The 24,477-nt window shown below is 39.8% G+C and overlaps 1 protein-coding gene across 1 annotated transcript; it reads right to left on the reverse strand.

Moving 5' to 3' along the window:
- Window positions 1-23,730, reverse strand: LAPTM4A (lysosomal protein transmembrane 4 alpha). The gene is made up of 7 exons (XM_063314912.1): window positions 23,492-23,730; window positions 11,482-11,602; window positions 5,065-5,141; window positions 4,851-4,973; window positions 3,844-3,939; window positions 3,025-3,123; window positions 1-733 (listed from the first exon to the last, which is right to left on the reverse strand). The coding sequence occupies exons 1-7, from the start codon at window positions 23,588-23,590 to the stop codon at window positions 659-661; spliced, it is 690 nt and encodes a 229-aa protein (XP_063170982.1). The 5' UTR covers window positions 23,591-23,730; the 3' UTR covers window positions 1-658.
- Window positions 23,731-24,477: the final 747 nt, after the last annotated feature.

The raw sequence follows: 24,477 nt of genomic DNA on the forward strand, positions 1-24,477 counted from the left end.
TTATTTTCTTAAAGATTTATTAAAGCATCATTTAAAAACAAAGATGAAAATACATACAGATTTGAAGCAAGTAAAGGACAAATGTAGTTTTGTGTGTCCTTTTCTGGCATTCACACCATATGGCAAAAATGTCAAACTATTAATTCCAACTTCAGGCTTTTAGAAAATATTGTTTCAAGGCATAGGGATAACACAATAAAAACTAATGTAACAAAAGTTTCAGGTAAATACATATATGCAATAGTGCATCACATATGAAGTCATTCTCTCACACTAAAAAAATCTTGCCATCTGGTACGATTGTGCTTTGGAACTAATTTATATTTGTAAATGATTTTCTAAACGTTACTCTCCAGAGCTAAACTTGCTTCTTGACATAAAATGAAGTAACAAATACATACAATTGAAGTTGTATACAGAAACAGAAATATTTGTAAAATTAAGCCCCGGGGCAAACATTACTTAGATTTCAGGAGATCGATAAAATTAAAGCTAGCAAGAGGGAGAAAAATCACTCCCTTATGAATTTTGTTTAGTCAGCTTATATCAAATGCCTCTCAGCCTCATATGGGCGCTTCTAAAAACCTGAATATTTAAGCAGTCTTACAATATAAAAAACTGAAGCTGGTACAGTTGTTTTGTTACAAGCTTGGCTGTTTCAGGCAGGAATGTAAGGAGGTGGCGGTTCCTTTTCTGGCATTTTCACTGCCATTTCATAAGATGGCAAAACATACTGTAAGAAAAAAAACCTGACTTATTATTATCAATCAATTTATTAATTAGTCGATTGACCATATCAAGACACAAGACAGCGTCAACTAACATATTTGTAGTAGTAATAAGCAACTTTCAAGGAATCTCGTAAAAGTTTCAGTAATTGTCTTTCCTCAAAGGCAAACTGCCTCCAGAAATTAAACTAATACTAAACTACTGAATGAATTGCTCTGTTATTCCAACTTAGTGGTTTTATGTATATACATAGTACATGAGCTAGAACCCAAGTGGTTTCTCTGTTGCCAACAGTTGTCTTATTTGAGTTGCAGTAAGCACAGATTACATTTGTAAAAGCTCTCATTAGACAGTACAGAGCATAAAGAACCTTGGTGAGTTCCAAATAAATGCATTGCTCTGGAGTATTTATATTTTTCATCTGCTGCACTTCTAAACATTTTTTTTAAAAAGTGATGCTGTGATCTCTATCTCTTGTAGTGAATGTAGCCTCCTTGCCAGTTAACAAGCTCAAACATTCACAGCACACATTCCCTCTGTGTTGACTACAAGCTCAGACAGAACACACATGCCCTTGAATGAGATATGGCTCTGCGTCACATGCAGAGTTAATTACTCCAGCTCTCCTGCTGTTACGGAAAAACTTTAGTCATTTTAAAATCAGGGGAAACTTTGGAGAAGGTGGGGAAAAAGGCTGAGTAAGGGACGGGCTCTTCCATCTCCCCAACAACCTCCAAGAAAAGCAGCTCAGGAGCTCCCAAGAAGCAGGAGCAATCCAGGAACCTTGAAGCAGAGAATCATTTTGCTTCAGGAAGTCTTCAATTTCATTAAAAACAAGTAAAGGTCCACCAAGGAATTTGTGTAAGCTTCCTGATTCATTTTTATGTGTTACACAAGCCGAACATCCTTTTCTCTGAAAAAAACAAAGCAAAACTTGGAACTGAATCTGTAATCTCAGCTTTTTATCCATCTGTCAGCTTGTGTGGGAAAATAATTTTTTTTAAGACTTTTTACCCTGCCTTTATTTTTTTTGTAAATAACTCAAGGCGGCGAACATACCTAATACTCCTTCCTCCTCCTATTTTCCCCACAACAGCAACCCTGTGAGGTGAGTTGGGCTGAGAGAGAGGGACTGGCCCAAAGTTACCCAGCCACTTTCACACCTAAGGCAGGACTAGAACTCTCAACCTCCTGGTTTCTAGCCCAGCACCTTAACCACTAGACCGAACTGGCTCCTCTCTTCCCCTTGTAAGCTGTATTATTAGTCTGAATCCAGTCCCATTTTTACCAAACTCTGGCAAAGCCATTTGTAGCAGTCTTCTGACATCTTGTGATCTGCCTAGATCATTTTTTTTTTTATGGTTCTTTCAAGCAGCTGTTTTGCAGCACTGAACTGCTCTAGAATTTATCCTCTTTATCTTTTAATGTTTTTCTACTTAATTTTTTTTTTTTAAAATCCTTCCTTCCTTCCTTCCTTCATCTCAAAACAAAAGAAACTGGTAATTGGTCTATCTCCCAAGGAAGGAAGAAAAGGCTGACTCTTCCAGTCACACACAGAGTCTAAGCTACATAACTTAGGAATTCACATTATTGAAATTGCTATAATTTTTTAACTTCTTTATCCCTAAAAAAGCAACACAGGGAGAGTATGTGAGAACCCTCTCTCTCACATACTGGTATAAGCAGGGAGGACATCAGCTGAGGAAGACAAACAGCAGCAGCACGAACCACCAAGCTGTTCCCCCAAAGCAGGAAGAGAGACCAAGCCATGAATATCTACGGCATTTCTGGAAGAGGTGCTTTGAGACCCTTCAAGCTTCTGTCTTAAAGGCTCAGCCATTCTGCTAAATTTGAATTATCAGTACCTCTCTGGTTAACTGTGTGTAAATAAAGCCCTAAATAAAGGGCAGATGCTACACTACTGGGCATGATCAGGACTTGGATGGAAAACAGCCAGGAAATACCTAGGCTACAGACTAGAAAGTAAAAGAAAATCCACAGACAATTGTAAACCACTTTTATATATCCAATAAAGTTTAAAGTTTAATTCAAACTGAGGGAGTCTTTATGTTAAAATACCAAGCTGATAGCTTAATGGACAATGCATTCATTCATTCATTCATTCTGTATAGCCTCCCATCTTACCTAAGTGACTCTTCAAGCGGGTATTAGAAATGAACGTATATCTGAGTGTGTATTAGAAATGAGGCTGGTTCAGATGAAACATATTCCATGATCACAGCCCTAGTGCTTCAAATCAGAAATTATCTTAGTTTAATTTCATTAATCATTTACCTGTGGAGGGGCTTCAAATGCTGGGTAGACTGCTATTTCAGGCACATTTCTATTACAAATGTATTTATAGCAGTTCCAGACACAATTAATTAGGTAGGCCTGCAAGAAAAGAAAAAAAAGAAAAGAACACTAACTGAATGTACCATAATAACAGAAGAACTGTGAATTACAGAATCTTCTGAGACTATATTTATTTGTTTGTTTGTTTATCAAACTTATCACTGCCCATCTCCCAAAAGGGACTCTGGGGAGTTTACAAGAAAACATAAATAAGAAAAATATAAAACTATTAAATACTATAATACATAAGAAAATAAATATGATAAAAACCCCAATGGCTGGAAGTTCTCTGTGATTTGCAAGCAGAACATGACATCATATTAAACAAGCTCATTATTTATTCTATCCCAGTCAGTGCCATTGCTCTCTAATAAACTAAGCCAGCTACAGCTGTAACTACGGCACCAATCTAAAGAGGTGACAGTTCAAGATTCTCTGGTACCCCAGAATATATCTTAATACTTTCAGGTTAGCTGGAAAGGATTCCACCGTCAGCAAAATGTGCATGCAAAAGGCAAAACAATGCACAGAAATAAATGTGTGAGCGGGAAGAGAATCATTTAACCAATCATGACTGTTCAGTTCAATCAAAGGACTACAGGAAAGAGAACTACCTAACTCTAACTCAAGACTGAAAATCAACCAAACAGGTATTAGGAAGGATAATCAAGAAGTTCAAATCATATGTTTTAATGTTTAACTACTAAGACATGAATGAGAGATTCATATCCCTTAAATGCAAAGCATCCCAAAACTGACCTTTAAAATAATGATCCAGACGAAGAACAACAGAACAATGAACAGAAGCCAGCTTGAATCAAGAGCAAGAAGGTCATCTTTGTACGGGAATTCTGGCTAGAAAAAGAAACAGTAATACAGCATTACAAACGGATACTACTGTCAAGTTCTTTGGTATCTACAAAAACTTATTCTAGATCTGTGAAAATTAGTCCAAAACCAAAGACGCTGATGTTTTGGTGTTTTTAAAAATCACTATTTTGTGGTGAAGCAAAGCAGGTGGGGGCAGGGGAACATTTCTGCACACTATCATTACAGCTTGCAACTGTTCCATGAACTCCTTTGCCTTGAACCACACAAGGCAGACTTAACTGAAGTCACACAGCTCAATATGGCATAACCTCCTTTTGAAAGAAAAGGGGAAGAACAGGGGTTGCTAGCACTGCAGCAGAGACAGAGAGCTATATATCAGGATCCAAAAACAGTGTTTCTTCCCGTTAAAAAAACCTGGTCGTACTTTATCTTAGATCTCAAGACACAATTTATAGAGGCGGAGGTATTCTAAATGTGGGCATTTTGTAAAAAGTTTCAAAGTTTCAGTTATGTAGCAGAGATGCCTCTTTGACAGCAAAGAAAGATCCTCCATGTAAAAGGCCTCATATTTCCCAGAGATCTCAGGCATACTGATAGAACATTCTGTGAGCGTATAGCTACCATAAATGGTATTTCTGCCAGCAGCAGATGTCACCAGCATAGAGCAAAGCTTGCTCTGGATGTCTCTGCTTTCCCAATGAGTGCAGACTTGGTCTGCCATCTATGCCAGCCTAGAATTAGGACAACTAATTCTCCTTGCCAGTTTCAAAGACAGGAAATTTTAAAAATGTAAGACATACTGGGATTAAGGACTAAAAGTGCCATATATCCTCTTTCTCATCCAGTCCATGTGAGCTTGCTAAGCTTATGAGTTGTGCATGACTCACTACATTGCCTCCCACCACTCAATTAGGATTGTTGCCATGGACACTTACTAGTTGATCCAGGTACTCTTTTATCCTTGGCAAATAAGTCAGAGAACTTATAGCCATGAGACAGCTGAGAACAAAGTCAAAAAGCTGGTAACAAAAGAATGGAATCAGCCAACCGACACGATGCTAAAAATGCAAAACAAGAATAATGTGTTACTCTTGAAGACAAACGAAAACAATAATGATGAGAAATTAGAATCATTCAAGTAAAACTTACAGTAATTGCTCCATACACCAACATAGCACTGATCGTAAACATGAGGAGTGAGATGGCAAAGAGAACACAGGCATTTTCTGGTGGGGAAAACAGTATTAAGAATTTCTTTAACAATAAAAGCAAATTAAAACAAACTATTTGTATTACATGCTAGCTGAAGTTATTAAAAAGTATCTTACTAATACAATTAATTCAGCATTTAAATAAGCTAGAATTAGAACTAAAGATTGTAAGAATTTGATGCACTGGGTAATATTGGGTTGTAGTTAAAAAAGACTGAATCCTATGAAGAAAAGAATAATGCTCTCTAATAGAATTCTTAACTGTAATACTGTACAGAAATTCAATTACATCCGCTAAATCTATTAATTTTTACTGAAAGACTATACAAAAACATTATAGATCCCAGTTTTGTATTATCTGACTTAGATTCATAAAGAATGTATACATGCACAAATTTTTCATGACAGCTACATTACAGTATCAGCATTAAGGACATGAAAGGATTGTTACATCATGGTCCTGGAGCTTGAGCACCTCAATGACTCCATGAGCTACACCGTGAAGGGCCACCCAAGACGGGGAGGTCATGACAGAGAGGTCAAACTAAATGCGATCCCTGGGGAAGGTAATGGCAACCCACCCCAGTATTCTTGCCATGGAAACTAAATGGATCAGTACAACCAGAGCTATGTCAGTATACCATCGGAAGATGAGACTCCCAGGTTAGAAGATGGTCAAAATGCTACTGGGCAGGAACAGAGGATGAGTTCAACTAGCCCCAGACGTGATGACACAGCTAGCTCAAAGTCCAAAAGGACGGCTAGCGGCCAACGGTGCTGGTGGTGAACGGTGAATCCGATGTTCTAAGGATCAACACACCGTTGGAACCTGGAATGTAAGATCTATGAGCCAGGGCAAATTGGATGTGGTTATTGGTGAGATGTCAAGATTAAAGATAGACATTTTGGGCGTCAATGAACTGAAATGGACTGGAATGGGCCACTTCACATCAAATGACCACCAGATCTACTACTGTGGACAAGAGGACCACAGAAGAAACGGAGTAGCCTTCATAATTAATAGTAAAGTGGCTAAAGCGGTGCTTGGATACAATCCAAAAAACGATAGAATGATCTCGATTTGAATTCAAGGAAAGCCATCTAACATCACAGTGATCCAAATATACGCCCCAACCACAGATGCTGAAGAAGCTAGAGCAGTTCTATGAGGATCTGCAGCACCTACTGGACAATACGCCTAAAAGAGATGTTATTTTCATCAGAGGAGACTGGAATGGGCAGTCAAATGACACCTGGAATTACAGGTACGCATGGCCTGGGAGAACAAAACCGAGCAGGACATAGGCTGATAGAATTTTGCTAAGACATCTCACTCTCTTCCAACAACCTAAGAGACGGCTTTATACATGGACTTCACCTGATGGACAACACCGAAATCAGATTGACTACATTCTTTGCAGCCACAGGTGGCAGACATCTATACAGTCGGTAAAAACAAGACCTGGAGCTGACTGTAGTTCAGATCACAAACTTCTTATTGCACAATTTGGGATCAGACTAAAGAGATTAGGAAAGACCCACAGATCAGCTAGATATGAGCTCACTAATATTCCTAATGAATACGCAGTGGAGGTGAAGAATAGATTTTAGGGACTGGATTTAGTAGATAGGGTCCTGGAAGAACTATGGACAGAAGTTCGCAACATTGTTCAGGAGGCGGCAACAAAATACATCCCAAAGAAAGAAAACCAAGAAGGCAAAATGGCTGTCTGCTGAGACACTAGAAGTAGCCCAAGAAAGAAGGAAAGCAAAAGGCAAAAGCGATAGGGGGAGATATGCCCAAATAAATGCAAAATTCCAGACGTTAGCCAGAAGAGAAGGAATTATTTTTAAACAAGCAATGCACGGAAGTGGAAGAAGACAATAGAATAGGAAGGACGAGAGACCTCTTTCAGAAAATAAGAAACATCGGAGGTAAATTCCAAGCAAATATGGGTATGATCAAAAACAAAGATGGCAAGGATCTAACAGAAGAAAAAGAGATCAAGAAAAGGTGGCAAGAATATATGGAAGATCTGTATATGAAGGATAATATCGGGGATAGCTTTGACAGTGTGGTCAGTGACTTAGAGCCAGACATCCTAAAGAGTGAGGTTGAATGGGCCTTAAGAAGCATTGCTAATAACAAGGCAGCAGGAGATGATGGTATCCCAGCTGATCTGTTTAAAATCTTGCAAGATGATGCTGTAAAGGTAATGCATGCCATACGCCAGCAAATTTGGAAAACACAAGAATGGCCATCAGATTGGAAAAAAATGACTTATATCCCCATACCAAAAAAGGGAAACACTAAGGAATGTTCAAACTATCGAACAGTGGCACTCATTTCACATGCCAGTAAGGTAATGCTCAAGATCCTGCAAGGTAGACTTCAGCAATTCATGGAGTGAGAACTGCCAGATGTAGAAGCTGGGTTTAGAAAAGGCAGAGGAACTAGGGACCAAATTGCCAATATCCGCTGGATAATGGAAAAAGCCAGGGAGTTTCAGAAAAACACCTATTTCTGTTTTATTGACTATTGTAAAGCCTTTGACTATGTGGACCATAACAAACTGTGGCAAGTTCTTAGCGGTATGGGCATACCAAGTCACCTTGTCTGCCTCTTGAAGAATCTGTATAATGACCAAGTAGCAACACTAAGAACAGACCACGGGACAACGGACTGGTTTAAGATTGGGAAAGGAGTACGGCAGGGCTGTATACTCTCACCCTACCTATTCAACTTGTATGCAGAACACATCATGCGACATGCTGGGCTTGAGGAATCCAAGGCTGGGGTCGAAATCGCTGGAAGAAACATTAACAATCTCAGATATGCAGATGATACCACTTTGATGGCTGAAAGCGAAGAGGAACTGAGGAGCCTTATGATGAAGGTGAAAGAAGAAAGTGCAAAAGCTGGCTTGCAGCTAAACCTCAAAAAAACCAAGATTATGGCAACCAGCTTGATTGATAACTGGCAAATAGAGGGAGAAAATGTAGAAGCAGTGAAAGACTTTGTATTTCTAGGTGCGAAGATTACTGCAGATGCTGACTGCAGTCAGGAAATCAGAAGACGCTTAATCCTTGGGAGAAGAGCAATGACAAATCTTGATAAAATAGTTAAGAGCAGAGACATCACACTGACAACAAAGGTCCGCATAGTTAAAGCAATGGTGTTCCCCGTAGTAACATATGGCTGCGAGAGCTGGACCATAAGGAAGGCTGAGAGAAGGAAGATCGATGCTTTGGAACTGTGGTGTTGGAGGATTCTGAGAGTGCCTTGGACTGCAAGAAGATCCAACCAGTCCATCCTCCAGGAAATAAAGCCAGACTGCTCACTTGAGGGAATGATATTAAAGGCAAAACTGAAATACTTTGGCCACATAATGAGAAGACAGGACAGCCTGAAGAAGATGCTGATGCCCGGGAGAGTGGAAGGCAAAAGGAAAAGGGGCCAACCAAGGGTAAGGTGGATGGATGATATTCTAGAGGTGACAGACTCGTCCCTGGGGGAGCTGGGGGTGTTGAGACCGACAGGAAGCTCTGGCGTGGGCTGGTCCATGAAGTCACAAAGAGTTGGAAGCGACTGAACGAATAAACAACAACAAAACTTAACATTTGGAGGGAGTGACTCTGAAGGCAGCAACAGTCAGGACAACGAGTCAGAGTTGGACAGGAATGTTATGTGTATGTGTATATGTGGGCAGGAATATTTTCTTAGGTCTTTGATTTTTAAAGCAATGGGAAGCCTCTGTTATTGATTACATTATGATTTTCACACATTCAACACTAGAAAGCATGAAGATTTTCAGCAAATGGCCAGAAGAAACTCTATGAAGCCAAATCCTCTGTGCCACTTTCATTCCTTAGTAACTGAACATAAGAAATCACTGTCTCTTACTAAAAAGCATTGTCTAGTATTTACATTCTTATTGTCCTTTTATGGGTCAACATAATTATACAGTTTCATAACATCTGTGATTTACTGGCTTCTGGTTTCTTGATTTCAGGTGTATATGTATGAAATTTCAATTTGTGCTTCTATTCTTTGATCAAGATAACACCGAAAGCAGGTATTATTTGGTACTATTTTAGAAAAAAACTGGAGGATGGTGAATTAAGAGAAAGCCAGTTGCAAATGCAATTTCTAATTGAAAAATGCCATTAAATCATAAAAACTGTACACTGACATTTTGAAAAAAAAAAAGTGTTTTATGAACTTTTAGCATTCTAATTTAAGAAGATGTCATTTTGTAGAAAAGACCCTGATGCTAGGAAAGACTGAAGGCAAAAGGAGAAGGGGACAGCAGAGGATGAGATGGTTAGAGAGCATCACTGGTGCAAAGAACATGAATTTGAGTAAACTCCGGGAGACAGCGGAGGACAGGAAGGCTTGGTGTGCTATGGTCCGTGGGGTCACAAAGAGTCGGACACGACTTAACGACTGAACAACAACAACAAAATTTTGTGGGAATTCCAGACTATCAATCCACATCCCTACAAGGGAAAGCAGCTCTCAAGGCCATTAGCAGAATACACATTCTCAGATGGAGAAATGTTCTCTGTTCAGTATAAGAAGGCAGATACTGCCAGTCCTTCCATGTGCTGGAGACAGAAATACATCAATAGTTTTAAAATTAGGGGCAGAACTTAGAAGCTGTGAATGTAGGCCGAGAAAAGAAGTGGAATAACGCAGTTTCCCATAGACTCTGATTAAAGTCTGGGATTTCCAAGGAGTTGGGATGTCCAGATAACTGAAATACAGGAAGAAAATGCTTCAGAAATGGCATTTTTAGGAATAGGTAAAATGTTTAGTCAGGAATTATGCTAGGTTTAATTTGTACTCTTTTTTTCTGTGTTGTGCTAAGTCAACTTCCACTAGTGTCCTTATTTCTGTACAAACTAGCTTGTTTATTTATTTATTCAATTTATATTGCCGCCCATCTCAAACTAGTGACTCTGGGCAGCTAACAACAATAAAAACAGCCGTGGTGTTAACATAACCATGCAATGGGGCCCTTCCCACACTTGGGGCCCCAGCCTGGGCACAAAGTCAGGTTTTCAAGGCCTTCCGGAAGGCCAACAGGGTTGTGGCCATCCTAATATCCAGAGGGAGGATCTTCCAGGGGGCAGGCGCCACAGCAGAAAAGGCACACTTCCTGGTTCCTGCCAGCCAACATTCCTTGGCTGACGGGACCCAGAGATGCCCATCCTGCCAGACTGGATTGTATGGGCAGAAACAACCGGGAAAAGACAGTCCCTCAGGTAACCTGGTCCCAAGCTATGAAGGGCTTTAAAGGTGACAACCAGCACCTTGAATTGCACCCGGAAACACAATGGCAACCAGTGTAGCTCCCAAAGCAGAGGTGTTACATGTGCCGAGTAACTGACACTATTTACAACCCGGGCAGCCACATTTTGTACCAGCTGAAGCTTCTGAATGCTCTTCAAGGGCAGCCCCATGTAGAGCACATTGCAGTAGTCCAAACGGGAGGTCACAAGGGCATGAGTGACAGTGAATAGTGCCTCCTGGTCCAGGAATGGGCGCAAGTGGCGTACAACCCAAAGGTGTGCAAAGCCTCTCTTATAGGCTGTCTGTATAGTTACAAATTTATTATTTCTATTTAGAATCTTTTGTTGATTTATAATAAGTTGAATCTTGTTCCAATCTCTTTACAGTGAACATTTATTATTTGTAGCAGACCAGCATCAATTTGCAACTAATTAGAGCATATTATTTTCTTTTTTTTCCTTTTAATTAAGTTGCCAGAGTGCAGGGTGGCCAAAAAGGCAGAGATGGGGGGGGGGGGGGGGGGGGTAAGGCGGCAGGGTAGCTGAAGCACACACTGTGGTTGTAAATGCAGACCTGTTGCCAACTGTCTGGATTTTGATCGCATGACTGCGGGCTGCTGCAACAGCCATAACTCCAAGGACCATTCATAACTACCATTCATTCAGTGCTGTCATAACTTTGAACAGTTGCTGAATGAATGGTTAAGTGAGGACTACCTGTACTCCTAAGTTGTATGTGCAAGAGTTGCCATTATAGAAATTATTTCAATTTTTGTATTTTTTCAGGCACTGCAAATGACAAAGCACTTCCTACTACCAAGCAATGTAAGGCATCCACTTCTTTCCTCATGTTTTCTGACATATGCAGGTAATACAGAGGAGAGGGTTCAGTGACAAACACAAATTATGGCTTTCCTACTAAGCCAAGCCATAAACCAAGATGTTTCATTCCCATCAATGTACCTCACAAATGTAAAAATTACTGTAATATAATAACTTTTTCAAATACATACATCCTTGAACATTCAAATGTCACCACTTTAAAACATTATATACCTACCAGCAACCCTCTCAGAGGAATAATAGTTTCCAATAACCTCATACTGGATATCTACAGATGGTACAGTATTAGGATGAGTCACTTCGACTGTCAGTAAAATGCCCATCAGCAAATTCACCACCTGCAAGAGAAAAATATACATATAACTCTTACATGTAATTATAAATAAAACACTAAATTTAGCAAAATGTTGTTAGTATGAGACAGTTCAATATTTAAGTGTAAATTTAAGTACTCAAGGTTTACTCAAAAAAAGCCGAAGTTGAAAATAAGATGATCCCTTGATAGTTCAGAATTCCAGCCTGCATATTTCCCTTTATAGCAGTAGCTCAAGCTTTAATATTCTGTTGATTGCAAGAATAGTTGTAAACTGGCATTGTCAATCAAGTGGAGCATTTACTAACTTTTCTATACATACACAGCAGTTATCATTTAACTGCACCCCTATCAGAGACTGCAATAACCTTACCCTTTGCTGAAGGGGAAAAAGATCTTATCTGAGACCTAGAAAGGAATGTATGTTGCTTTCACATTACCTTTAACCGCAAAGCAAAAGTATTAGTGGGTCATTACTGGAGGGCATATTCCCCAGCCTTTTCAAATTGCAAGGCATAGCAACAAGCCTGCCTAAGAATATTAGTGGATTTGCTCATTCAGACTGTGGCTCACTGGATCAGGAAAGAAAGAAGAAGAAACTGAGTAAGAGCTAAGGCAATATCAAGTCAGAGCCAGTTTGGTGTAGTGGTTAAGGCATCAGGCTAGAACCTGGGAGACTGGGAGTTCTAGTCCCACCTTAGGTATAAAGCAGCTGGGTGTCCTTGGGCCAGTCCCTCTCTCTCAGCCCTGGGAAGGAAGCCAGGGCAAACCACTTCTGAAAACCTTGCCAAGAAAACTTCAGGGACTTGTCCAGCAGTCATCTGGAGTCAACAATGACCCAAAGGCACCAAAAATCCCAAAATGTAATTTCATGACTGATGAGTTAATTATGTGTATTATTTTGTATTTATTTATTTGTCACATTTCTTTACCGCCCAATTCTCGTATACAACGATTCTGGGCTGTTTACAGATGATAAAAATAACGTATCACTAAAATAATACAGTATAAATATATCTGTATAATATGGGAAAGGAAAGGAAGCCTCCATTCCAGATCATGTGTTCTTTCAATGTACCAGTACAGTACTTAAAAAGTTTCCATGAGATTTATGAAAGAGATATGGAAAAATTAGTGTTAGAACACAGAATCAGATTCAATCAGAGAATGCTGATCTCCCCAAAAGCTACAACCAATTTTGGAATGCTTCATGTTTATCGCATGACTTTAAAAACGACACTGATTAAAAGTGATTAATCTTATTTAATCTTGCTTAATTTTTCCCATTCTCTAAATGACTGTCAACACACACAAATTAGAAGCAAAGAACTCCAGAGGCCAAACCAGGACCAGGGATAAGCTGAACGGAAGCACTCTGAAATCAAAATTATTTAAATGAGCAAATGTGTGTGGCAAAATGAGTGCAACATATATAAATCAGGAGGGCAGATAGATCCCATGGACAAGTCTGATTTTGGAAACTTGACTCACTAGAAAAGTCTTTACCAACCTTAATCACAAAATATGTTTTGGCCACACAATTACCCTTATACCACCACAGAATGAAAACGTGTTGCTCTTGTTATACCTAATCAAACTATTAATGCATAAATTCTCCCATCATTGTTCCCAAATGTTACAACATTAAGGTACTTATTTAGTGCCAGCATTTGTATGCCGCCTACTCAATATACAATCTATAAAGCAATATATAATTAAATAATGTGACCATTAACATAGAAAACTGTTACTATCTAATTAAAAAAACTTCCTGACTGGACACTTTTTGGAATAGAACCGCATGGACAGCTGGAATAAGAACTCAGGTTAAATTATGAGAAGTAATAACAAAATCAATGTTTGCTTACACTAATGTAGTATTGTATGTAATTCCCTTCTTATGTAACGTCTATTAGGAATCCTTAAAGATCAGATTTTTATTACTAGGCCAATCTGCACCCATCAGTGACTATCTGGTTATAAAATTCAAGCATTAAAAGAATGCAGAAGATTGAAGAATGTTTTCAGTTCTGTCTTATTCCTCACTGTTCCTTCAACAAAGTACAAGGACTGCTTTTTAGAATTACAATTATAGTGTTGGCATAAGTTGTTTATTAAGGCTACTCTGTTGCCTTCAAGGAAAGCATCTATAATGTTCTCACACCAAACAGGATAACCATGTCCTCTTTCCATTGCCTTGTGTCCTTATCAGTTATAAAGTAATTATTTTCTATTTGGGGTCTTTTATTAATGTGTATGCTTGTTCAAGCTGTCTTTGATCAACATTCTATATAAGATTGATGTAAATGTGTAGCTCTTGGTTCATCTGGGTACAATAGACCAGCGACTTGCTGTAATATGCTAGTTTTAGAACTAAGAACAAACATTTGGAAACCACTTTAGATGTTGGGTTTATTGGGTGAACTTTCCACCAGAAGAGTTTTTACCAGTTTTTAAAAAGATAATAGGATAAGGGCCAACCAGACCTTAGGAAGCATACTGTTCCATAGAGAAGATACTACTGCCAATAAAGTCATTCTCCAGGTCCCAGGCCACCTTATCTCCCATGGGTGGGTCCCTGAAGCATCCTCCTCCTCTCAGATCATGTAAGGCAGGCAGATTCTACCTGAAGAGATAGTGCCAAAAGTAACAAGAGCCTAAGCTATATTAGGCTTTATAGGTAATCAGCAGTTATCTTGAACCAGGCTCTGAAACTACCAAGAAACAATGCAACTCTAGAAAAACAAGTATTATTCTGCTGAACCAATTTACACTGATCAGCAAAGCAGGCAGCTTAATTCTGTGCCAAATGCAGAGACATGCCCCAAGTAAAGCAAATCAGAGTAGTCTAGCTGAGACATAACAAGGGAGTAAGTTACTGTCTTCAGTGCTTTCTGTCCCAGAAAGAGCATAACTGGAAGACCTGTTGAAGTTTGCCAAAGGCTCTCTTGGCCAGTTTCCACCTATTATATTTATTTACATTTTGAATTTCATCACCACCCATCTCACTCAATAAGCAACTCTGGGTGGTTTACAGTAAAACTAAATACAGATTAAAATACAATAGAAACAGTACTTCTTAAATAGAAATGTAAATGTAAATTATAAAATCCAAGATTGAGATACTGTTCCAGCAGGACTCATGATTCCAGAAAAACCCCAAGATTGCACAATAGCTTCTTCAGATTCAGTGCAACCCTGTCTGGAGTAGCAGGTGAAATGTCCATGCAATCAAAGCGTTTCTGTACTAACAGTAATTCCATCCTGTTGAGATTCAGTCAAATATTACTTTGGTCATTACTTGGTCAGGAATAACATTAAACCAATTGACTTCAGGGGTTCTACTGTGACAAAGTTTGATTTCAACCCAATGTACCTTGCTTTTATGAAGCTACTGTATGAGTTCCAATTCTCTATTCTCACTCTTTCTCTTGAACACTGAATATATCATAATATACAGGAGGAACAGTGCCATTATGAAATCTTCATTCATACATATGACACAAGTTTCAAACTAAGGATTGTTTTCAAGAGGAAGAATTACTAGAAACACACAGACCAAGCTAGGAGTGAGCCAAACTATTTGCAGTATAATACTTAGATGAAAATACATTTCCAGAAAACGTTCGTGCTCTTCTGATGTTCCTTAACATGTAGGAATATATAATTCCTTTACATTGTATATTTCTTTGAGTAAGGATCCAGTCCTTATTTTTTAAAAATGCCATGTATGGATACCATGTTAGATGATCTAAAATATGGGTTTTGCAACTCTTTGATTTCAAACCCTGGTAAGACGGAGTGGCTGTGTGTTAATGGCTCTTCCGTATCCGGGACTTTGTCATCTTTGGTTCTGGTGTGTAATCTGGGGGTCCTCCTGGACTCACAACTCCTGCTCAAAGAGCAGGCGGCAGCCATGTCCAGGACAGCCAGGTCTTCAGATTCCTCCGGAAGGCCAGGAGTGATGGGGCTAGCCTCGCCTCCAGGGGCAGGCTTTGGGCGGGGAGGGGAGTCATCATGTTTGGGGATGGCTAGTGCCCTAGAGTGCTCATCGCATACAAGGACTGACTGAGATCATTTGCCATTTGGATTCTATTTTTATTTATAATTATTGCTGACTTGTAACTGTACTTTTAGATACTGTATTTTTATATATTGTATTTTTATTGTATTTTTATTGTTTTATTGATTATTTTGCTGTAAACCGCCTAGAGTCCCTCTGGTGGGAGGAGATGGGAGGAGACAAATTTGATAAATAAATAAACATGCATAATTGTGACTCTGGGCAGCGTACATCAAATAACACTCCCCCAAATAATACTGAAGTAAAAGCTGTACAATAACAACAAAACATGAAAACCATAAGGCCTAATTATCTTTTACTAGGGAACACTTAGAAAAAGAGATCTACCACTGAGATTTTAAATCACTATGCCACCCTATCTGGTGGTACATGCATTTTAAAAATAATATATCCGTTTTTTAAAAAAACAAATAGGAGGAGGAGGAGATTTTGTGCCTAAATTCTACAGTGGTATTGGCAAAGATTCTTTTAATTGGAATTGCTGAAAATCAGCAGCACAATTATTTATAATTCTGAGAAAAGAATTCATGGAAACTGCAGTGGAATCCCTAAATAATCCTAAATATATTTAAAAATAAAGAAAACTAAAATTTCTTTCCATAAACACAGGAGAAAAAATAAGAAAACCCTGTCTTTGCCAATCTGTGGGTACAATCTCCTCAACTTTTATCAGTGCCTTGGGTCCTGCAGTCCTTGCCTCACCAAGCACTCAAAGCAGCCATCAGCCACCAAAATCCAACTCATCAGCTGTAAATTTGCATCTACAATGCATAAATAAGATAAAGAAAATTAATAGTAATACACTAACCAAAAAGAGATTTGCAGGTGACTTTTGCAATAGGAATAATTTTTATTGCATTTTTTTTTACCAAACACGATAAAGGAATATTTATATCAAAACTTAAAAGAGCAAAAATTACTCCAGTTCTTTCAGAAGATGCAAAATAGTGACAAGTCTAACTTAAAACATTTAAAATTATTTGAAAAAAATTGCCATCTGTTCACCTCTCTCCCTGCCTGTAAATATCACAATCTTTTTAAAATTAAAGGTAAGCTTTCAGAAGTCAGTATGTATAATTTTTTTTAAAATATACTCCATAGAAAACTCAGAGGAACATGGATCAACAGTTTAGGCCATATACATAGAATACAGTATAAACTGTATTCATATACAAGGAATACAGTCTAGAAAATTAATTGTGGTAATCAAGCCAAAGCTTTCAGAACATAAAATTGAGAAGTGATTAAATAAAGACGTGACACATGGTTTATAATACAGACTACAGAATTCATTAACAGCATCGAAATAAAGATTTAGTTAGCTTAATTTATCTTAAAGAGATTATAATTTGTAACAGAAACAAAACAAAAAGCCTCATGAACAGCCAAATATTATGTGATAATGTGTATTACAAGCAACCAATGAACTCTTCACCACATTTTATCTGAGACATAACATCTTTCATTTGATATTACAACCTTCAAAGCAGATCATAGATTAAATATTTTTTCACTTCTCAGCTGCCACTACAGGGCAACTTAAGGACTAATCAAAGGGAATATTTGTAGCTCAGGGTTGAACTGTGGAGTCCTTGGTGCTCTCTGAGCCTTGTTGTTTTCTTGCAGACGTTTCATTGCCAGACTAGGCAACATCTTCAGTGCAAACAGGGAGTGGGCCTTGCTCTCAGTTTATATACAGTGGCTTGCCCTGCTTGTGAAGACCAGTACACTCCCTTCCCAGCAATCAACACCCAGATATGCAAAAATCAACACTAGGATTAACACCAGATGAACCATCAAACAGCACAATACACCTTAATCAAGGAACTATTAACTCAGCCAATCAACCAAGCAGCAAACAGCCCAACCAAAGAACTCCCAAGGAGAGAACAACACCCCCACCCAACAACATAAGCAGGGCAAGCCACGGTATATAAACTAAAAACAAGGCCCACTCCCTCTTCGCACTGAAGATGTTGCCTAGTCTGGCAATGAAAGGTCTGCAAGAAAACAACGAGGCTCAGAGAGCACCAAGGACTCCACAACTTAAGGACTATTTTGTCCTTAAGGAGAGATAATAGCACTGAAATGCTCTTTCCCATTTCTTCCCTGTTTATTATATAACTATTACTGAATTGTATTGCATTAGGGTTGCATGCAAAGACACTAAATATCTTCAGGAAATGTTCAAAAACTGTGTTAGGGAGATACAATCTCAATAATTGCCAAGTATCAAAAATATTCGTTTAAAATACTGTAATTAAACCTGGTTACATAAGACCTGCTACAATCTTTATACCTAACAGTATTATGCAATACAGATGTACAGAATCACCACATGGAAAAGAAATCTAAATAAAAACTCCTGTATTGCAAAACATCTTCCGTTCAGTATGACCTCTTATTTGCATGACTCAAACTATAACAAATACGAAAGTAGATTAGGCCTTTCTGAAAAAAGTTCAGAGAGAAGTTTTAAAGGAAGCTTAATTATATTTTTAAATTATGATACTGTAGTATTTTAGAACTACCTTTCCAAGTACTGTATGAAAGATTTCCTATAAATAATTTACTGTTAAGGAAAATCTACTGTTCAAGAATGAAATTCTAGAAAGACATCCTGCCTAAAGATTGTATTCATAGCAACTAGACGTTGTACCTTTAGTGAATTTAGCAATCTGTAAGAATGGCACGTAATACTAATGTTTTATTCTTGCCCTATGAGAACGAATACAAAGCTTTATCTACACAGACTACAGATTCAAATTTGGCAATAAGAATTCTTCTCCCAATGTAAAACTGATCATCAAACTGGAGTCAATTTTTGTTCTCATTCTTTCTTTAACTCTCCTACAACTATTTCATCCTTGTGGGAAGCTGTTGGCTCCCCCACCACAAATATTACAAACAGATGACAACTCTTCGTATCAGATGTCTTCAATATATTGGGTTTGGTAATATCCATCTCTGACACGAATAATGTCTATTGATTTTAAAAGAATATAGATCTTTACACATCTATTTAACCTATAGAGCTGAAAACATGGTTCTTCACTTTTTTTCTAGTCTATAAGAGCTATACAAGGGTGGACTCTCTTCAGACACTGTTATCAGTAGGACAGAAATGGAACACCTAATCAAGGACAGATCTCTGAAGCAGCACCATTCATCCCGGGTGGTCTCTGCTGCACTGTAATGGTTGCCTATTCTAAAACACCATCAGACTCATGAGTGTGAATTCTAAGATATCTGATTTATTAAAGAATAGTATGCAGGATCACAGAGAAAGCTGAGAATGATGAAAGCACGCCAAATTCAAACTAAAAACCCTCAGTGCAAATGAAATCCCTCCCCCCGTAGAATCTTCTCAAGTTCACAATCCCAGGTACTCCTAACTGTTTCTGATGGTCTGCGGGAAAAGGCCTTGAACAGATAACATAACCCAAACACATTACGTTGTACTGATTTCACATACAGAGCTTGGTACAAGGTCTCACAGCAGCTCCCTCCCAAACAGAAACGCGCGTCAGCGCCATGGCATGGGAAACGTTATGATGTATAAACTACATTGAAACAGTGAACATGACATGCACTAAACTTGAAAGAACAGCAAGATGGATTGCATGGATATAAAAGGAACTGTCCAGTGGCTTAAATATTTAGGAATTCCTAGACATTTAGGTGCTATACTAAAATTTTATCTTTCAGACACTCTAATGCAGAGGAATACAAAGGAATTCTGTAATCTGCTGCATGAGAACTCGTCTACTGCCTAAGTAGCTCCTTCCAGTCAGTATGAAGATGCAATCCCTTACTAAAGGAAATGAAACACAGTGTTAAGCCGAATGCAAGCCAACACCAACTTGCATATAACAGTTCAAAACTTCCAATTTTTTTTTATAAAGGAAAAGTAGTTATATTGAAAATTGACTCAGCTTCTTTCCATTAAACCTCCTCCCAGAACTGTAAGTCTGTTGTTATGAGTCCACAAAAGTATAAATCATGATATATTTTATAAACTGTATAATTATATTACCTAAGATATTTAAGTAATATATTATAAAATTATAATAAATATTTCATTATCACCTTCATGCCATATATTACTTTCTAAAAAGCAAGCTTAAAAGTCAGCTTTTTCTCAGATAAATTTTTCAACACATCTACACCAGATTTGAGATAGTAGTAATTATTTCCAAGCCCATAACTACCTTTTAGGGACAAGGAACATGAAGATCCACTAAGAGATTCTTGTCCATCTCACCAAGCTACAGTTTATCGTATCATTTGTTTGCCTCCCTTTAACACTATTTGACTTATTGCTAGGCTGACCATATTTCCTTGAGACAAAAATGGGACATTGGGATGGCAAAATGGGGCAGGGCTGGGCGACGGGCTGGATTGGCAGGCAGGAACTTCTCCCGTTTTCTTGGGCTGGGAATCTTCAGATTCCTTCATTTGCGAGAGGCAAGGCTGGGCTGGAGAGTCTAGTGAATGGCTGTTCCCGACAAGTTGTTCCTCCTCTGGCTGTGCTTTTACGTTCTTTTCTTCTTGCTGTTTCAAGGCAGGAGCAAATTGGCTCGCCCTTTGATCACTGCCTATCAGCTGATCCTGTTTTTTTTCTTTTTAGGTTTCCCCCTGGGTTGACCTCTGCGGCTTTTCCCCCCACTGTTTCTGCTGAGCTCCCCCTCCTTCCACTGAAGGTCAGACTGCATTCTGACAGGTTCACAGGAACTTTCAAATTTTTAAGTAAGGTTTTTTACAAAATGGGACAAAATGGACATATTAAAATGACGGGACGGTCTGAATATGTTAAAAAAACAGGACTGTCCAGTTCAAAATGGGACGTATGGTCAGCCTACTTATTGCTCCTCACCACATCTTGCTGCAGAAATTACCTACATAGAAATATATTAAGAGGTGGGTTTTTTTGTCTGTAGATTCTGTTACTAGTTAATTGCATTGGAGGCCCTTGTTCCGTTAATGAATGGGAGGTCAACTTTTTTTGTTATTTAGATAAATGAAAACATATATGAAAATAATCTATACAGGCAATCCTTGCTTACCAGTGGTAATTGGGACTGGGAACTCCGCCGCTAAGCAACGTGGTTGTAAGGCACAACATCATGTGACTGCACTGAATTACAACAGCAGTTCCAGCAGTCCCAGTTGCTGTCATTAGGCAAATCCCATGTGGTTGGAGCATCCTATGGTCATGTGATTATCGGAAGCTGACAGTGAAGGTTACAAGTGGCACTCACGTCACTGTGGGATGCTGCGACATTGTAACTGCGAGCTGAGTACCCAAACTGCGATCATGTGACTGTGGGGATGCAGTGATGGCCACAGCTACGAGTACCCGTCATAAGTACCCCTCCTTCAGTGCCATTATAACTTTGAACGGTTGCTGAACAAGTGGATGTTAAACAAGGACTAGCTGAGTGTTGCTGCCTATAAGTGTTCAGTAAGCACTTCCTATTTAGGTATATGTTTTGATGTTTTTTGTAAGCTATAACTAAATATCAAGAGCTTATAAATAATGGGAAAATAAATAGAGGAATAAAACCATACATTTCAAAACATTGTCTTTTAAAATGGGCCTGAAATAAAGGAAAACAAATTGGTAGCATATTCACTAAGGTAGTGTACTTCAGGACTTCAGTGGCCAGTCTGATTCTGATTCATGAAACTCCAGCAGGTGGGAGCACCTGGCTGATCATGTTTGGGCTCAGAAATTAACCAGGGTCAGGCCTGCTTAAAACTTGGATGAGAGACTATTGATGAATACAGGATAGTAGGCTAGACTGGGAAGTAAAAAAAATCTAGAAGACCTAGAGTTTCATTGAAAAAACTGCATGGGTGTATTCAGGAAGTCGCCAGGAGTCAAGCTGAACTCAAATTAGATGTTATCTTATCTGTGCCTGAGTGCTGCAATGTGGTGCAACTGCATAATAATGTAAGAGTGTACTAAAAACGACCTGGAATCTTAAGATTCAGAGGCAGAATGCCATGAAATATGAATTGTTGGGAAGCAGCAGAGAAGGGTGGCTATTCACTTTGTGAGACTAAGCTAAAGCTGCCATAACCTAAAGATGAAGCAGGCACGTAAGCAGAGAGGACAAAAGCCAGGAAACTTGCCTAAAAGATCCCTTCAGGGAGGTAGACAAGAAGGAAGCAAGTCGTTAAGGAAACAAAGGAAAAATGTCACCTGAATCAGACAAAGGAAGTTGGGCCTGAACACATGGAAAACCCTACCCCAATCCATCAACAGCTACCAGGCTTGTAAATTAACAAGGCAAGAGTAGCTGCCAGTATTGAGAATCAACGAAGCAAGAACTTTTGGGGATAAAAGGGGTCCCAAAGCCTGCCCACTCAAGTCATCTTTGGATCTGGATCCAGACTTGGCAGCTTCCGGCTTCTGTCCCTCTAGCAAGTGCTTGGCAGCCTAGTTGGGAAGGATGTGGGTATGGATGAGTGTGTGTGTGTGCGTGTGTGAGAAAGAGCAAATGTACCTTGCAACCAGTAAAGTTTTGCTGTTACTTTAAATTCATGGGTCTCCGTGTATTTCAGATAATCTGTTGTGCCTCAGTGTTTGGTTGGAAATTATTTGTGTGTGTCCCTAATTATTTTCCAGCTGTTGACCAGTGTCTTGCCTGCTCAAGCTGCACCTATCTGGAAAACCCAGGTAGAAAGCAAGGGGGGCTGACAAGATCCACATGCCTCAACAGGCTGTGAGCGTGTGAGTGAGTGACCATAAGTCGAACCTGGGAGCAGTGTATGTAACAACTTCCTGTCTACAAGTTTTCTGGAAGTATTAGTTAATCAGTCTGGGAATGTCGGGCCCAACTCAAGAACAACCAAGAACCAGTCCAGCCAAACTTCAGTTCTTTATTTGCTAACGCAGTATAGACAGAATCTTGCCAGACTAAAGCAACTCTACCTAACCTAAGGGAAAATAACCTGGAAGAGCTCTAGGGCGGGGCTATTCTGAACCTCTTGGTTTTCCCACAACTGCTATCTGGGAAAGAGCCAGTTTGGTCTAGTGGTTAAGGCTCCAGGATAGAATCTAGGAGACTGAGAGTTCTAGTCCCGCCTCAGGCCTGAAAGCCGGCTGGGTGACCTTGGGCCAGTCCCTCTCTCTCAGCCCAACTCACTTCACAGGGTTGTTGTTGTGGGGAAAATAGGGGGAAGGAGCATTAGGAATGTTCCCCACCTTGAGTTATTTGTAAAAATAATAAAGGCAGAATAAAAAAAAAAAAAAAGGGCTCCCTCCTTCCTGAGAAACAGCACTGCCGAAATCCACATCACTTCCCCCTTCAGAGATACATTCCATAACAGGGAAACTGAATACTGAACTACATGAAGCTTTCATCACAGCTCTTTATATTATCCAGTACTTGTCCTGAAGGCAAACACCATTACGGTAGGGGCAAGGGAGACTCTAAAACTGGTGACCACGAGGTGAGAGAAGCAAGAACTGGCATCTGGAGTCCATGGAATTCAATTTTTTTTCCAACACAATTCTTGCTACATCTCATTGCAAACCATACACAAAATTCACCTTCCCCTCTTATCTATGAGCGGAAGATCACAGAAGAGCAGAGTTGAAACTTTACTGCCACTGCCATTGCAACTTATTGAAAGAAACTGGAATTTCTCCTAGAAGTCACTCACTGGACACGCGCAAAAGAAGCGCATGCGCCGTAGGAAACACAGCTCACCGCCTCACCCCACAATCCAGTCTTCTCCCCCTTCCGCCCCATCTTCGCCCGCGCATGCGCAAAACGACACAAGCGCGCTCTCTTCCCCCTCCTATATTATTCCTCTTACCATATACCAGGTCCCCAAAATGATAGTGCCGGTGCGGACATGACAACAACCACAGCAGCGGGTGCTGTAGAAACGATCTCGACTCTGCTTGAACGTCATTGCTGTATTATATCGGCGGCGGCGGGGCCTCCTCCTCCTCAAACTGAACGCCGAGCTGAGGCAACTCCCACTCCGCAGTTAGCGCGAGGGCCGAAGCACCGCCTGCGTCCCACAAAAAATCCAACCAATCAACCGACGGAAAAGGAAGCACGGGGGGGCGGTTCCCGCTGAGCTTGCCGGGCGGGACAAAGGGTTATTGTCACCGTAGCCGGCCAATGAAAAAGTGCTCATCTGTTTTGCCCCCCCCCCCGGGCTTTATTCCTAGCGAGGGGCGCGCGGGCGGAATAAGTCCGGGGACGTGGCCGGAGGGTCTGCTGCCTTCTGTGTGTGCTGAGGCTCTTTGGAGCTTCCGCGTTTGCGGTTCGCGCTTGACTCAAGCTTCTCCGGGCACAATAGCCGTTGCTTTGGTTGGCGCGGGGGATGCGGTCTTGGCGTGCTTTAGGGCTTCCAGGTCTCGGCTGCAATCTTCCAGGCAATCTGAGAGGTGCTGCCATCTGATTACGTCAGCCTATATCTGGTGGACCTATAAAAGGGGAACTAGGAACGCAACCGATGATTATTACCGAGGTGTTACTTGATTTTGGTTTTCTGCTGGTGGGGCTTATCTTACTAAGAAAAGCAATGATTGTTCAAATCTCTTTTCCGCACATTTATAGATACAGAAAGCCCGTCTTTTTCATATGGCAGCTTGCCTTCTTAACTCTTGCTACTCTTGCAAAAATTAAAACGATATTGGAAATGGTGGTGATGCTTAAAGGTGCAGATCACTATTGAACGTGTCCCTGTTTTAAATCTTCACTCGTCAGAAGACCAGTGTCCTAACAAATATGTTTTTACCATGACCTGACTTGCTTTTTCTCTTCTTGCAGCCCCTGGACTCTCCTGAT

This window comes from Candoia aspera, chromosome 1 (assembly GCF_035149785.1).
Source record: "Candoia aspera isolate rCanAsp1 chromosome 1, rCanAsp1.hap2, whole genome shotgun sequence".
Classification (NCBI taxonomy): domain Eukaryota; kingdom Metazoa; phylum Chordata; class Lepidosauria; order Squamata; family Boidae; genus Candoia; species Candoia aspera.

Coding starts and splice junctions, on each gene's coding strand:
- LAPTM4A (XM_063314912.1), bottom strand. CDS start 23,590: ATGACGTTCAAGCAGAGTCGAGATCGTTTCTACAGCACCCGCTGCTGT. Junction 4,974..5,064: donor TGGTGTATGGAGCAATTACT/GTAAGTTTTACT, acceptor TTGCATTTTTAG/CATCGTGTCGGTTGGCTGAT. Junction 734..3,024: donor CATTTGAAGCCCCTCCACAG/GTAAATGATTAA, acceptor TTTTTCTTACAG/TATGTTTTGCCATCTTATGA.